The sequence below is a fragment of the Brachycentrus maculatus genome, unplaced genomic scaffold, assembly GCF_059751285.1.
Source record: "Brachycentrus maculatus isolate JH-2025_06_01 unplaced genomic scaffold, ASM5975128v1 h1tg000102l, whole genome shotgun sequence".
NCBI lineage: Eukaryota > Metazoa > Arthropoda > Insecta > Trichoptera > Brachycentridae > Brachycentrus > Brachycentrus maculatus.
This window is the reverse complement of record NW_028280856.1, coordinates 979,163-994,363: the sequence shown is the minus strand read 5'-3', so window position 1 is coordinate 994,363 and position 15,201 is coordinate 979,163. Positions and strand designations below refer to the sequence as shown.

Sequence of the window (15,201 nt, the reverse complement as noted above, 5' to 3'; positions counted from 1 at the left end):
TATTGTTTTTTTTTGAAAACATATTATGACGTCACATTAGATGACGTCACGATTCTCACGAAAGTTTAATATTTTATACTCGTATCTTCCACTTTAATTTATTCCCAGATCCTGATTAGAATACCAAAGAATGGTCTGTTTTTCCATGAATTTATTTGCTTATAAAGATCCCCGATAGATCTTACATATTGCAGCATTTCAGTCTATTTTGTAGAGAGTGACATTAATTTGAGGCCTTTAGACGCAGGGACTTTATCGCTTGCTTTATGTGGTGGGTGTAAATTTATAGACGAATGAGTAAGTTGCGGGTTGCCAAAAGTGGCGTGCATATTTCTTGTGTCGTCTTGGCATGCATACTCGTCAATAAAACACGTGCTACTTTTCATGAGTTGTACGCACATATCTCTCAGTCTTCATGCGGTTTATCCCGTACGAAAAATAATCGCGCGGGAATGTGAGCCCGTGTACTAGCAGCGATTAAATAAATGATCTGAGAAGGTACTTTATGTAGTGATTAGTCATATTTTCTTATTTTGTTTTTACCTTATGTTTTTTTATATTTTCTCAATTGTTATATTTTCTCATTTTTTATATTTTCTCATTTGTTTATTTTAAATATGCTTCTTACCTTATGTTTTCTCATTTATTTCTTATTATTATATGCTTCTTGTGCCTATTTATTATACCTGTTTATTGTTTTTGTATTAGTTTTGGTTATTTAAAAAAATGTTACTTTATTATTTGTGTTCCAGTCTTGTTAATCTTAATCCCATGTCCCAAAATGAGAAATAGAAATTACTCATCGGGAATATTATATGTATATATGATTTATGTATGTAATATGTTTTGAAATAAATAAATAAATAAATTTACACATAGATAGTCAAGGCAATTATTAAAAATTGCGTTACATATTCAGTTATAACTTAAAAACATTATTTTAATACATTTTACAGGCCAAACAGATCATTAACGAAAAACCTTGTGAATCATTATGATCTGTTTTAAAACGTAACACATTTCATAACGATATTTATTGATTTTGAACACTCTTTCCTACATTAATTTCCTGTATTCGAGGCTCTCCTGACTGACTGTCGTATTGGCGTTTTTACAGGAAATCGTTTTTTGTGTTACGGTTATAACCCTTATCTATGTGTACTCGTACAAGCTTGTGGAAATTTACTTAATCACTAGTTTAAATTCTTTTGTGGTTGGTCTGCATCCCCAGAAAACATTAAAAACTACCTATTACAAGGAAACGATTTTGTTCTTGAAAAAATCTTGATCTGCAAAAAATATTCGAAATAGAGCAAGTATATTTTATGTAGGTACAGGTAAATTTTACGACGTTTAATGTAAAACCGACTTTTTTTAAACTTTGTCAATCTGTTATAATTATTGTGTACATTTTTTTGTTCATTCGCTTATTCACTTTCAATAATCCAATCCATTATGTATAATAATGTACAATAAAACACGTGCAGACATTGCCAACTATACCTACGCGTCGAGTTTTAAAATGATAAATCAAGTAAGTTACTGAACGTTACCATTGTTTAGTTACTGAACGAAAAAAATTGTAATTTATTAAACGTACCTACCTATTATCATATCTTTTTCAAAATCATATTGCATAAAACAAATAATCTTTTTTCAAGTGGGTAATGTTTGTCCCTATTTCAATTCGATCATTTAAGTAGTTATATTACATTACAAAAAACAATTTAACGCGGGGATACGTTTCAATAAGTTATAACGCTAACAAAACAGCGTAGAACAATGTCGTCTAAACACGTTAAAATGTATAAATCATTCTGGATTTTTTCGGTAAGGTTTATCGAAACGGATATCTCTCTTCCAACATCAGAAACGCGCTATCTCTGATGGTCTCCAAGAAACGTTCAAAACTATTCATCATCCCTTCCTCTCCTTCTCAACTGCTATTCACAAGTACTATCTGCCCCCTAAATGCAAACAAACTTTGATCACTATTAGTGCTCTGTTTATGATTGGTTTGAAAATAATTTCATAGAAATAAGCTAGCCAATGTAAATTCTGTATAGGAGTTTTACTAAATAATTATATTTCTAGTAATAGGTAACATTTTAGCAATCTCAAAAACGTTCTTACCTAAAATCTTACTTTGAATAAATTAACATAATAAAAACGTATATATCTTTTGATGGAAATAAATGACGAATGTTGGTCGAGAGATTAAATGTATGTTTTAATTTACTTCTTCTTCTAACCATTATCCACATCCATTGGTGCGTAGGGCACTGCATCGTATTGACGCAGTTCTATATCGACCGTTACTTACATAAAGGCAAGGTGATAACTCCTGCGCTTCAGGGACCAGTCCAGGATAATACGAAATTAATATTCGAGTGTATTAATTTACTTACAGTACCTATTATTTTTTAAACAGTTAACAAACTCAGAATTGTTTTGTTTTAGGTAAAAAATAAAAGTTTTAGGTAAAAGATATTTCTACATTTTATAATATTCAAACTTCGATAACGATGTTGTTTAATATTTTACCTTTATTTTCCAGTAGCGATAAATATTCACTAATTTTAGAATTCTTATCGAAAAGCTTGATTTAAATATACATTTTATTTAGAATTTTAAAAAAATCAACAAGTATTTTCATTGCAAATGCAATAGCAAAACAAATATAAAAAATATTTAAATTTGGCAAGAATGAGCACACGTAAATAGAAGATCATTCATTTTGACGGACAATGGAATTAATTTTAAAGTCCCTGCGTCGATTAAAATGTTTTATTTTGCTTCGATTAGTCAAAACGTAAAATGGCCTTGAAATTGTAGACAGTTTCCTTATAAAAGGAAAACCATTTCAATTGTTCATAACAAATCGCATTTCGCAATCCTCATTATCACAACAATAATTAATAGCGGCCATTTTTCTCTCTCAATATTTTGAAAATGGCGCCCAAATTGAAATACGAAAATGTGACCGACGAGTTGGGAAAAATTTTGAATTCGGAATTTATAACTCAATTTCGTTCTGGGTACTTGTCTATCGACGGTACTATAGTGCCAGAATACTACAAAGAGTTTGGTGGTGATATTAAAAATATGAAAGTTAGGCAAGACGATGTGTGGATATGCAGCTTTCCTAAATGCGGTAAGTGACGCCATAGTGTTGTGTGATGTGTTGAGTATTTTCTGCATTTCCAATATGCACCATATTTACTCGTAAGCGAGTGGAAGTTTATAAAAATATATGCACCACTCGAGAAAAAGATAAATGTTTTAAAAAATATTGTTTTTCCAGCTTTGAATTATACCTTTATTAAATAGACCGTTTAAATACTTAAATATTATGGAAAATCGATTTGATTTTTATTATAAGTTTTTACCAGGGGGCTCGTAGAGGCTCTCTTATATCCCTTATTAAAATGTAGTATGATTCAGTATCACGTTATTGAAAAAAATACACTTTATATGTTTATGTTTACATTGCCTTAATTTCTCAATATAAAACCCACTTTATTTCACATACTCAATATATACATACTATTGAATTACGTATAAAAAATTCCATTCTAAAAAAGATTATTTTGATCTTTTACGTTAGTTATCATATTTTTTCTATTAGTATTGAGTATAGTCTTGTTATACCGGCTTCGCAAACCCCTAGTTAAAACATTGTCCACTATTGTGTACAACTTAATATTTCTGTCTAAAATTTGCTGGCTAAAGGTTCAAAAAATGTTCAGAGCAAAGCACCCTGTATAGGATTTGCAGATCAATACTTACATAGGTTATTTGTGAGCTCGTATTGTCAAGTCTTTTTTTTCAAACTAAATACTTTACAGGGAAATTTCATTCAGATTTTTTCAGCGCTTTAGGATATTTTAAGACACAAAAAGAACCCTAGAAGGGAAGACGTCCTTCTGGTTTGTTTTCAGATGTTCAAGAACTTTCAGGACTTTCAGGAAGAGATCTATCTACAATAGGGTTTTATATTTTTTTATTTAAACTCTTATTCGCATCCCAATGATACATAGGGCACAGCATCATATAAACGCAGTGTTATCTTGATCGTAAACACATGAAGGAAAGGTGATCAGCCCTCCGCTTCAGGTACCAGTGCAGGGTAGTATGGAATAAATATTACAGTGAAAAAATCACTTTTTTTTATTTGACCCCCTGGGAATCGAACCCGGGACCTCCAGAACGGTAGCCGAGCGTGCTGACCATTACACTACGGAGGCGGACAAAGATATATTTTTTAGAACATTAATAAATAATCGAGTACCTAATTGTTTCTGATGGATTACCAGATCCAAAAATATCTATGCATTTGAACTAGATTTTGGTAGAATAATACTAAAAAGTAGTAGAATGAAAAAAAAACGTAGCAATAGGTCTTGTCACATGGACCTACATGTTGCCTTATTTTTCTGACGTAATATTTTTAGGTACTACATGGGCTCAAGAAATGGTTTGGCTCATTGCAAATAATTTGGATTATGAAGGTGCAAAAGTTGATTTACCACAACGATTTCCGTTTTTGGAGTAAGAAAATATGTTTAAATTATACGTGTTTGCTTATTATCTCCATTTGAGCACCAAATTAATATTCTCTCCTTTACAGGCACACTCCGCTGTTCGATTACCGGGAAATTTCTGAAAGGATTCCTGAATTTCACGTCCCTAAATTCGTTACGGATTCAGTTGGATTTATAAATAATATGCAAAGTCCTAGATTTATAAAGACGCATTTGCCCTATTCACTTCTTCCCGAACAAATATGGAACAACACCGAGCATCCTAAGGTACAATGCAATAGTTAATCACCCCGATTCATGGCTTTATGTTAAATTGACTCATTAACCGCCTTTATACGGATGCGCGTTACCGAGCTATCAGTGAGGTGAGAGTCATCGGAAGGTATAAATCGCACGAAAACTAGGGACGATTGATACGTACAACCAGGGGCGTGCATTCCATAAAGGCAGAAAAGCAGTGCCTACCCTAACTAACCTTACTAAGTAGTACCTAGCTTACCTTACTACCTACCTCTACTGGCTGTCAAAATTAATTTTCTGTGCACGCCACTGCGTACAACTACCATCTGTTTTATTGATTTATATATAATATATGTGGATAACACATTTGATAACAATATTCCTTTATTCCTGAACATTATTCGCTTGATTTATCAAGCGAATAATGTTCAGGATAAATCTTTAGATCATGCGTCCAAATGTCGTTATTGAGGGTTGGTTTTGGAATGAGGGATGATCTTCAAATTGTACAATTTTATTTTTTAAAATATAAAAAACATCTATATACTTGTGTTTTGTTAAGCGTATTAAAAATCTTTACTTTATCCTCATTAAACGCTGCTTATTAGAGAAGATATTTACCATCAGCAAACTGAATTTGATAAAGTCAAAATCAAGGCAAAAATTATGCTAAAGTGTGAGTGAGACCTCTCTGGAAATTATTTTAGAGTAGGTATTTATGACTCCGCAGTTGATTTTGGCTGTAGAATAGTATGATAACCCGACACAATTCTCAATGCAGTAGTATGACTGACTTATCCTCTATAAACTAAATACGGTTACATTTAGATACCCTCATGTATTACGATTAGTAACGTAAACTGATTTTTTCCAGATAATTTACGTGTGCAGAGATGCTAAGGACTGTCTCATTTCATATTTCCATCACTGCAAACTGATGGAAGGATACAAAGGAAGCTTTGAAGATTTCTTCAAACTTTTTTTAGGCGGAAGAGGTAGGTTTATAAAAACGCGCTCGAAAATCAATCAAATCTATCCTCAATAAATCGCTGACAGAAATCGGTTTGGACACGTCTATTTAAATAGAAATTAGAAATCAGTCCTTGAATGAAATTTTTTTCTAAGGACTATTGACAATTTCGTTTTTAGATGACACAGTACAAAGTAATTCTCGGACCAATTTATCATATTTTCACTTTTTTTATAAAAAGGCTGGTTTTAGTATTCGATACAAAACGAAATGTGATTAGGTTTGTAATTGATTCTCAAACAGGAACATGGGTCGAATACAATATCTTTAAAGAGAGCTTTGAAAATAGAAATAACTTTTATTAAAGACACTTACTAAAAAAATATCTCTGTATTTTTATGTCAAGCGTGAGAAAAATGTCAATATAAATTTGAGATGCAAAAATATGTATATTAAACAATATAAAAATAAATATAAATATAATTCACCAAAACTCAAAAAAGAGCTATTGGTTGCCGAAATAATATTAAAATAATAAGCTAGATACCAAAATGAAATGGAAACCATTTTCAAATATGTTGAATACAATTTTGGAAACAAAAACTTGTGTGCGTGTTTCTTTTAAATAATTTATAGTTTTTTGTGAATAGAAATAATTTTATTGGATAATTTGAATTTTGAAACCGGTGTTTACACCCTAAAACTGAAATAAAAAATTGTTCAAAAAATATATCGCTATACTCCACAATTGGTATTGGAAAATGGAGGTTGCTAGGAGTTGTATTCACTAAAAAAAATACATTTTTGATAAATTAAAGTTTTAATAAAAATAACTTTAGTTAACTTGAGTTCATTTTGTAAAATGTTTATATTCTTCATATTTTTTATCTTTTTTGTGTGTATATTAGATTAAAAACGTTAAAAACAATTAAAAATGTATTAAAAAAAACTCCACCGACAAGACACACAAGGCGGCTTGGTAGGTCTCTGGAAAAAAAAACGTTCTAAATATGTAAAAATTGCGATTTAAATAAATGTAAACAACTAAAAAAAAGTTTTTAACGAAATCATTAATTACATTTTATTATTTTTATTTTTGTAGTTTGTTTCGCACCATTCTGGCCACACATTCTTGGATTTTGGGAGAGAAGAGATCAACCCAATATACTGTTTCTACGATACGAAGATATGAAAGCTGATCTTCCTTCAGTTATCAAAACTGTCTCTAAATTTCTCGGAAAAGACTACACAGATGATCAGATTAAAAAGCTGACGAAACATCTCAGCTTCGAGAGTATGAAGAAAAACCCGGCTGTCAATTACGAACCAGTCATTGAGATGAATAAAAAGTATGCACTGATAAATGCAGATGGCTGCTTTATGAGATCTGGTAAAGTCGGCGACTCCAAGGCTCATATGACAGAGGAACAGTTGAAAGAAATTAGTAAATGGAGTAAAGAGTTCGTAAAAGGGACAGATTTTGAAATTTGAATTTGGAATAGGAATTCACGAGTGTTTGTTGCGATATAAGAATGAAATAATTGGGATACGGAATGAATAAACGGAAGATATTTTAGAAATTTATAATGTGATTGGAAATTTACAACTTTTAAGTGTGTCCAAATATTTGTTTACAAATCTGGATTATATCCTAATTAAAGGAGTTATTTTTCAAATTATTTTTTAACCCCCGAAACAGCCCAGACTTTCATATTCTTCTTCATCTATGTTGAGATGTCAAAAAAAAAAGATTGGATATTCGCGTTTTTTTCAATACGATCGATAGAGATCGCATTTCAACTGCATTCAGTCTACTTTCATCCTTCATTTACCAACTCCTATGCTTCACTTCCATACAATATGTAAAAATATAATGCTTTAAGGAGTTTTTAAAAGTAACGTTTTTTACACTTTTAATAGTTATTTGTGTAGTAATAATTATTAAGATAAGGAATTAGGGTCATAATAAGGTTATTTATTAAGTTTTTAAATAAATAAATTTCGTAATAATCTCCAAGCTCAATCTCTTTTTTTCAGACGCTCAACGCAACTAAAATTATAAGATTGTATTAAGTAGAAATGTATAGAAATTATAAAAAATTGTATTTAAAATTTTAACATATTAAATAAATAAATCATATACATACTCGCAGTCCTCTGTAATAGTAATAACTTCTAATAAAATATTTAAATTTATTAATACCTGACTATTTTATAATGGTATGATACTGATAAAATATTTAGCTTTATCATTTTTCTTAAATAAATTTATGTTTAAAATTTCAATCACTTGTTTCGGGAGAGTATAGTAGTCCTTTTTATTATGTTTAATGGTTCATAATTAATTATGGAGTGTTACTGAGACAATTATCCTAAAGATACAAGGCACACATTTAAAAAAAAGAAAAATGTTGTCTTTAAAATGTATTTCAAATTTCCACATAAAAAGGGAATTTTTAAATTAATTTCAAATAACCGAAATAAAAGAAGTTTTTTTACCAAAAAATACTTTATTATAATAACTTGATAATAAACGGGGCTCGGTTTTACTTTTCTGACATTATTTATGTTTATATTTAAATTTAAATTTCCTTAGCGCGTAACGTCCTCTCGACAGTAATTTTACCAGATTTTCCGGTAATGACAGAAAAAGGGTTAACGTAATTGACTCCCATTTAATTTCTATTGATCATTGCATGTAAGTAAGTATAGGAACTAACTTGTTATAATGGAAAGTTGTCTTGTAACTATGAAACTGAAAGTGGAGGAGAATAAAAACAGGAAATGCTGTTTAGAGAAATTCAGTTGCATGCATGCACTTTCTTCGTAATATTCGAGTCATTTGCAATTTGTAACTAGTGAAGATAGGTGCACTGCAAAATCAAACGCATCTCAAAGAAAAAAGTACCTACTTGACCGACTAAATTTAAAAACTCAACAGCCATAAAATATTTTTCAAAATGAGACCGCCTACAGTGTTGTCATATTCTGAAGTGATGGGGGCGACTGGCGAAAAATTGGACAGATTGTTTCAAAAGAAAAATTGCTTGATCGAAATTAATCCGGGGAAAGTTTTGCTTCCCCAGGCGTTCAAAAAAATCGGTCAAGATATTTTAGATCTAGCTGTTTTGGATAATGATGTTTGGATGTGCTCTTACCCAAGGACTGGTGAGTATAAAATATCAACATACATATATGTTGTACATACTAAAATACAATTCTCGATTGATTTAAACCTTTGTTTTTTGCAATGATTTCTATGAGTTTATGTCATATTTAGGATCAACATGGGCTCAAGAAATGGTTTGGCTTATTGGTCATGATTTGGATTACGAGGGGGCGAAGAGTTTGCAACAGGTAATTAAAAATTGATAAAAGAAAAGGCATGAATCTTGTCGTAAAAAGATCTTAAATATTTGTCTTTGAACAAAGAGCCTACATGAAATCAGTTAAAAAAATGATAGTTTAGTTTGAAACTCCTATTTTACAAAATGCTTCATTGGAAGTCTTACAAGATGCCAATGAAGTAGAGTTTTTTTGGGAGTAGAGGTTTTGGTATTCCACCCAAAATGTTTAATATTTTCATTTTTTACATTTTCCACTGATAATATATTTTTTACATATTTCCATTGATTTTTTTAACTCCGTTTAATAAAACAATCGTAAATATGATATTTATATTAACATATCGTAGTCGTACAGGAGAAAGTGACAAAAACGAGATCATTGACTATTTGATATCTTACTAGCTTAATATTACCCCGAAAAAAATCCCAAAGTATTTTTAACTTGGAAGTATATATATATATATTGACTTATTAAAAATGACTAACTGCATTGATGGTTATTTTCTGCCAAGCAAAAGTGACTTAAATGGCCCTCCTGAACATTTTACGTTATGTTAGTTGATCACTTTCTCCTGTACGACTACGATATTCTAGTTTTAGTAGACTTCTACCATTTTTTTGAGAGAAGGTTTGGTATTCCACCCAAAATGTTGGTTTTCCACTTTTTTCCTTTTTTACATTTTCCACTATATAAACTGATTTTTTAACTCCGTTTATTGAAACAATCGTAATTATGATATTTCGATTAACATATTCTAGTTTTTTATAAAAAATATTGTCGTTTATTTTTTGTTCATTGTTGCAATTAGATTCGCTGTCCTCTGTTAGAGTTGACGGCTGTCATCATAGAGAACCATGAACAATGGCACAATGAGTCTATAAAGGGCACTTCCGTGGACTTGGTCAAGTATAACATCCCTCACCCCCGATATGTCCGCAGCCACCTTCCCTGGGAACTTCTTCCGATGGATCTCACCAGAGACGATAACAGCGTGAAGGCAAAGGTTTGAAAAAAATACATTTTTTTGTTCTCCCCATTATCATCCTTTATTTCTCCCTCTAATTCTTCTCCATTTTCCACTTCATCGTTCTCATTAGCATCGTCTTATTTTTTTCTACATCAGCATCTTCTCTAAAGTTTATTGTGTTTTATAGCCAAAGGTTTGGAAAAATACCAGTTTTTTCTTGTCCCCATCATCATCTTTTGCTTTTCTCTGTTATTTTTCTCCTTTTTTCTCTTCATCGTTTCCATTAGCACCGTCTTCTTCTTTTCCTACATCATCATCTTCTCCAACGTTTATTGTATTTTACATTTTCCTCCTTCTAGCATCACAATTCTTATTCTGCAATTTCTTCCTGATATATTATTTATTTATAAACGCTATTAGTTCTATTATCTTATTAAAGATTAATTTCTTTTTCAACGTTTCCATATTGTTTTAGTTATTTTTGTTCACTATTATTCTTACTATATTCTTCATCTTCCCGCAAGTTACAAAATAAATCACAGAAAAAAATGTAATTGGTCTGGATAGTGTGGTATATTTTCATAATTCTAACACTTATAATGACTAAAATATAAGTAGGATCTTTTCTTTAAAAAAGTCTCAACTATTAGTATTTTTTTGCCAGGATTTGAGTCAGCCTTTACCGACTTTTTCTGAATTTTTCCTGAATTTTTAATTGCAATATACCTAGTATATCATAAATAATAATAAAATAATTATTAATGCATACCATTTGTATTCAGTGATGTTAGATGATTACTTATTATTAAATCAACGTTTTCCAAAATTAATTTTCATTCGTGAAAAAAAAGTGGCAGCCCTAAAATCTCTAGTCAATTAATAAGATGTGTAGGTAAGCACAAAACCTGACGTTTTTGTACATGATTATATTTTTGAGTAGGAACCATTCATTTTGGATGGATTTTTTAAAGATAGCTTAACATGACCAACATTTTCAGAAATTCATTATTTATTTTCTTTAGTTGGTGCATAGGGCACTGAATTTTTAACATAAATAATATAAAGGCAAGGTCGTTAGTTTCAAATGAGATGGGATTGGAATATATTTCTTGGGATTCAGATGATGTAAGTGAAGAAGTTAAGAGCGAATGACAGAACTGCTATTTGGGAAAGGAAAAGAAAAAAATTATAGCATCTAGGAACTATCGAAGAGTGTTATTGTTTGAACTCTGTTCACAAGAAACATGGTATGTAGTCTTTCAGTATATATTATACTCGTAGGTATAACTTGAGATGAAGCATTTATTGTTTTTAAACGAAAGGAGATGGAAGTCTGAGCATCACAGGGCCTGGTATTTGGTTGGCTTAAGTGATCGCTTTATACACTTGTGTAACGTTCACCATTTTCCTCATTATTGAACATCTATATTTATTGCATTCTTAAAAAAATGTATGTACTGTTGTTGGATTCCTTTCGTATGTTAGTTGTAATTTTAATAGATTTGTAATTTGGGCCCTATTAGATAGGTGGCGGTTTTATAATTGTCAACACTTGGAGGACCGGCTTGCGAAGGACACTCGCTTATTTCAAGGTCAATACTACGTCACCAACAGAGAACAAAAAGAGAATTTCTACATTGGTTATATCACTCGGGGTTGCACACCCGTGATTGTACAAGACGTACAAGCCTTTTCAAATTTGTACCAGTCACTTTCAATTTATATTTTCCGCATTTTCCTTTGATACCGAGTATAAAAAGTATTTCATAGCAAATATGTAAGAGGTGCCTACGTAATATATATTTTTTGTACTAAATTATAAATAGGTAATGTTTTTTTTGTATACAATTAAATCACTGTATACGGAAATGGTAAAAACATTGTTTACTTTTTTGTTAAGAAATCACCAAAATTCTTAACCCGTAAGCTGCGGATCGCATCTATTGTCGTTTTTTATAGAAGTACCGTTGACTGCGGATCGCATGCATAGTCGTTTTTCAACTTTACGTACTTATATCAATACCTATGGATAATTTTTTGCACTTAAATTTGATTCGAGGCATGGATGAATTAGTTCTCTTTGATTTATTGTCATAAAATATCAAAATTATTTTAATTTAGTGTCAACTTTATCGTAAAAACTTCCGGTCGGCTCGTGCTCCGCAGATACGACAGCCGCGTCTTCTATACAGCCGCCATACTTTAGGCCGCGAGTCCGTAAATGTTAATATTTTTGTGTAAATACACCATAAAAACATAATAAGTAAAGTGCATTGTATACTGTGAACATCTATGATGGATATACGAAAGTTTCACTACAAAAAATATGCAAAAATATGCTTTTTTTGTCAAAAATATTGTAATGTAAAATAATTCAGCACGGGACGGAAAGTTTGACACTCGAAATCGAGCAGCTTAGAGGTTAAACTATTGTACTATACGGATGATTGAATATTGAGTGTTTACAGGTGTTTCACGTTTTGTAGTAAAAATTACCATTTTTTATTCATTAAAAAATAAATTTGAAATGGGTGTATTTTACAAAACTAGCGATGATTTTTTAACACAAAGAAGAACAAAAATAAAAAAACCGTATCCTTGTTATGTGCCGCGTCTTTGATCTGTTGTGCCATATTTTTTTTGTAAATTTTAGCATAGGTATTGCATGTGTTCTACATCAAGGGGTAGGAGATAGTTTAGTGTGAAAATAGATAATAACGGTGTTGTATTTTGGAAAAGCATATTATTAATTCATATTTTGTATTTATAAATTTCCTAAAATGTTCATAAATTTAAAATTTTGAATGTCTTAATAAGTTTATTTTTACAGGTAATTTACACTGCAAGGAATCCAAAGGACATGTGCGTATCCTTTTACCATTATTGTACTCTTGTACACAATCTAAAAGGATCCTTCGACGAATTCTGCGAATTATTTTTAGAAGGAAAAGTACCCGTTGGACCCGTCTGGAATCATATCTTAGGTGAGAAGTAACATTTACTACTACTTCTACCCTGAATCTCTACAGGGGTAGTCAGAGGGATGAAACGACACACTCGTCTGTCCTGACATACACTCCTAGTTTCCTCTACATCTAGTTATACACGCTTTGCGGTTGCCTCGACTCTAGAGTTCTCTCTGTTTGATTTGGATCGTGGCAAATTTTTCTTGGCTGTTCTATTCTTCCATTAATTTTTTTTAAATTTACGGTCTTAATCATTCACTAATCTCTCATTCAAACCACATAAAAGACCTTTTATAAATATTTTCAATTATCCCTCAACCCATACTTAAATTGCCTTCTTATAATCTAATGTCTTTTATTTATTGTTTCGGCATTCACTTTGTGGTAAGACATGATGAAATTTAAAAGAAAACACGTGAAAAGCCATAATTCCATCTTCAGGTCTAAATATAAACAAACTTAACTTCCGAAACTAGTCGTTAAAATAATATAAATATAATTCAAGTGGTAAAAAAGTTGTGTATTCTTTGAAATTAACATAAATCTAATGTCATCATTTTTATTAAAGTCATTCATAGATTTTTCCGCAGATTCTTCTAAGCTATCTCATTTCGACGGCGTTAACTCTGTTTTCGTATTTTTTTTGCCAATTCCATGTATGGCTTCCTTACAATCAGTGTTGGTAATAACACGTTTTTCCAATATTTTAAGAAAGATATTGTTTCCTAAAATGTGCTCCTGCCATGAAAACGCCGAGTAAAGACACATTATTGTAAAGTTATAATTGTAAATATGCAATTGAAAATGAGAACACTGGTTTTTGACCACTTGAGATATATTTATTTGAACAATTTACAATTTCCTCGTATCTTATCACAAAGTGAATGCCGAAACAATAAATAAAACGAAATATGTAAACGATAAAAAATAAATAAATAAAATATAATGACAATTCGCTCACTCCTTTTAAGAACGTCAAAAATCAAAATACTAGATTTTTCAGGAGAAGGTTTTTAAAGTTAAAAAATATAATACAATGTATTAAAAATAAATTACTAGCCACTTATTGAACTTTTTGCTGTGCAACAGATCTTTTTAGGTAAAACCTGAAGATTTTTCTCCATTTGAAAAATATTTAGTATATTTAAAAAAATAGTTAAACAATACCATTTCTTCAAAATGCAAAAACAACACTTTCTGCCCTGTAGCGGGTAAATATTAAGTTAAAAGTATGCCTCTTTTTCTGGGATATAGTACATTTTCTGGGCATTCCGAAAACATACACCACTGAAAATTGACAATTTTTGATTTATGACGTTCTTGAAAGGAGTGAGCAAATTGTATCGTTATTCTATCAGGCGTAAGTTTTTTTTATGTAGGTATGTTAAATCATGTTAACTGTTGGTTGTTTCAGGATACTGGGCTAGAAAAGACGATCCTAATGTCCTGTTTCTAAAGTTCGAGGAGATGAAAAGAGACCTTCCGGGAATAGTTCGTAAAACTGCCGCATTCTTGGGGAAAAGCATGACCGACGGCCAAGTCGAGACGCTGTGCGAACATCTGTCCTTCAAGAACATGAAAAACAACAGGGCCGTCAACCTGGAGCCCATCATAGAGAGGACTAACGGGAAAGAATTCCTGGAGAATACTAAACTTAGATTTATCAGAAAGGGAGAGATTGGAGACTGGAAGAATTACATGTCGGATGAAGTGGCGCAGCGATTCGACGAATGGGCCGAAGAGAATTTAAAAGGAACTGGACTTGATTTTGAGTGACTGTTACAAGATGTTTGGTAGAATTTATCAGATAATAAGTTGGGAAAAGAGATGCCCATGAAAAGTAGATTAATTATATCCCAACCCACTGTATAATACCTTCATCCAATCAAAACCATCATATTTTCTAGTGAATTACTGGCGCTCAACACTCGTGTAAAAAAGCAATAGAAAACAGAACTGCTTTGTCTTGTATTTAAAGGTGATATCTCAAATCAGTCAAACGTTTAAATTCAGAACCGAACGGCATCCAGCCGGACGTGTCTTCTCGCGCTTTTTAGATTTTTTAACGCTTTAGAACGCTTTTTTAGAATGAACTAGAATTTAAACAAAAATTATCATTCTTTTTTTAACTTCTTATCTTTCAGAAACTTTTTATTTTAATTTTCA

At 31.2% G+C, this 15,201-nt stretch overlaps 2 protein-coding genes across 2 annotated transcripts; both read left to right on the top strand.

The window, feature by feature from the left end:
• The first annotated feature begins 2,896 nt into the window (after nt 1-2,896).
• Nucleotides 2,897-8,104, top strand: LOC148310264 (luciferin sulfotransferase-like). Its single transcript, XM_088258685.1, has 5 exons — nt 2,897-3,154; nt 4,455-4,551; nt 4,631-4,811; nt 5,659-5,779; nt 6,857-8,104. Exons 1-5 carry the CDS (start codon nt 2,953-2,955, stop codon nt 7,243-7,245), a joined length of 990 nt encoding a protein of 329 aa, XP_088114811.1. The 5' UTR covers nt 2,897-2,952; the 3' UTR covers nt 7,246-8,104.
• A 422-nt stretch (nt 8,105-8,526) lies between these two features.
• On the top strand, nt 8,527-15,201 carry LOC148310263 (luciferin sulfotransferase-like). Its single transcript, XM_088258686.1, has 5 exons — nt 8,527-8,922; nt 9,035-9,111; nt 9,911-10,105; nt 12,900-13,053; nt 14,450-15,201. The coding sequence occupies exons 1-5, from the start codon at nt 8,715-8,717 to the stop codon at nt 14,809-14,811; spliced, it is 996 nt and encodes a 331-aa protein (XP_088114812.1). The 5' UTR covers nt 8,527-8,714; the 3' UTR covers nt 14,812-15,201.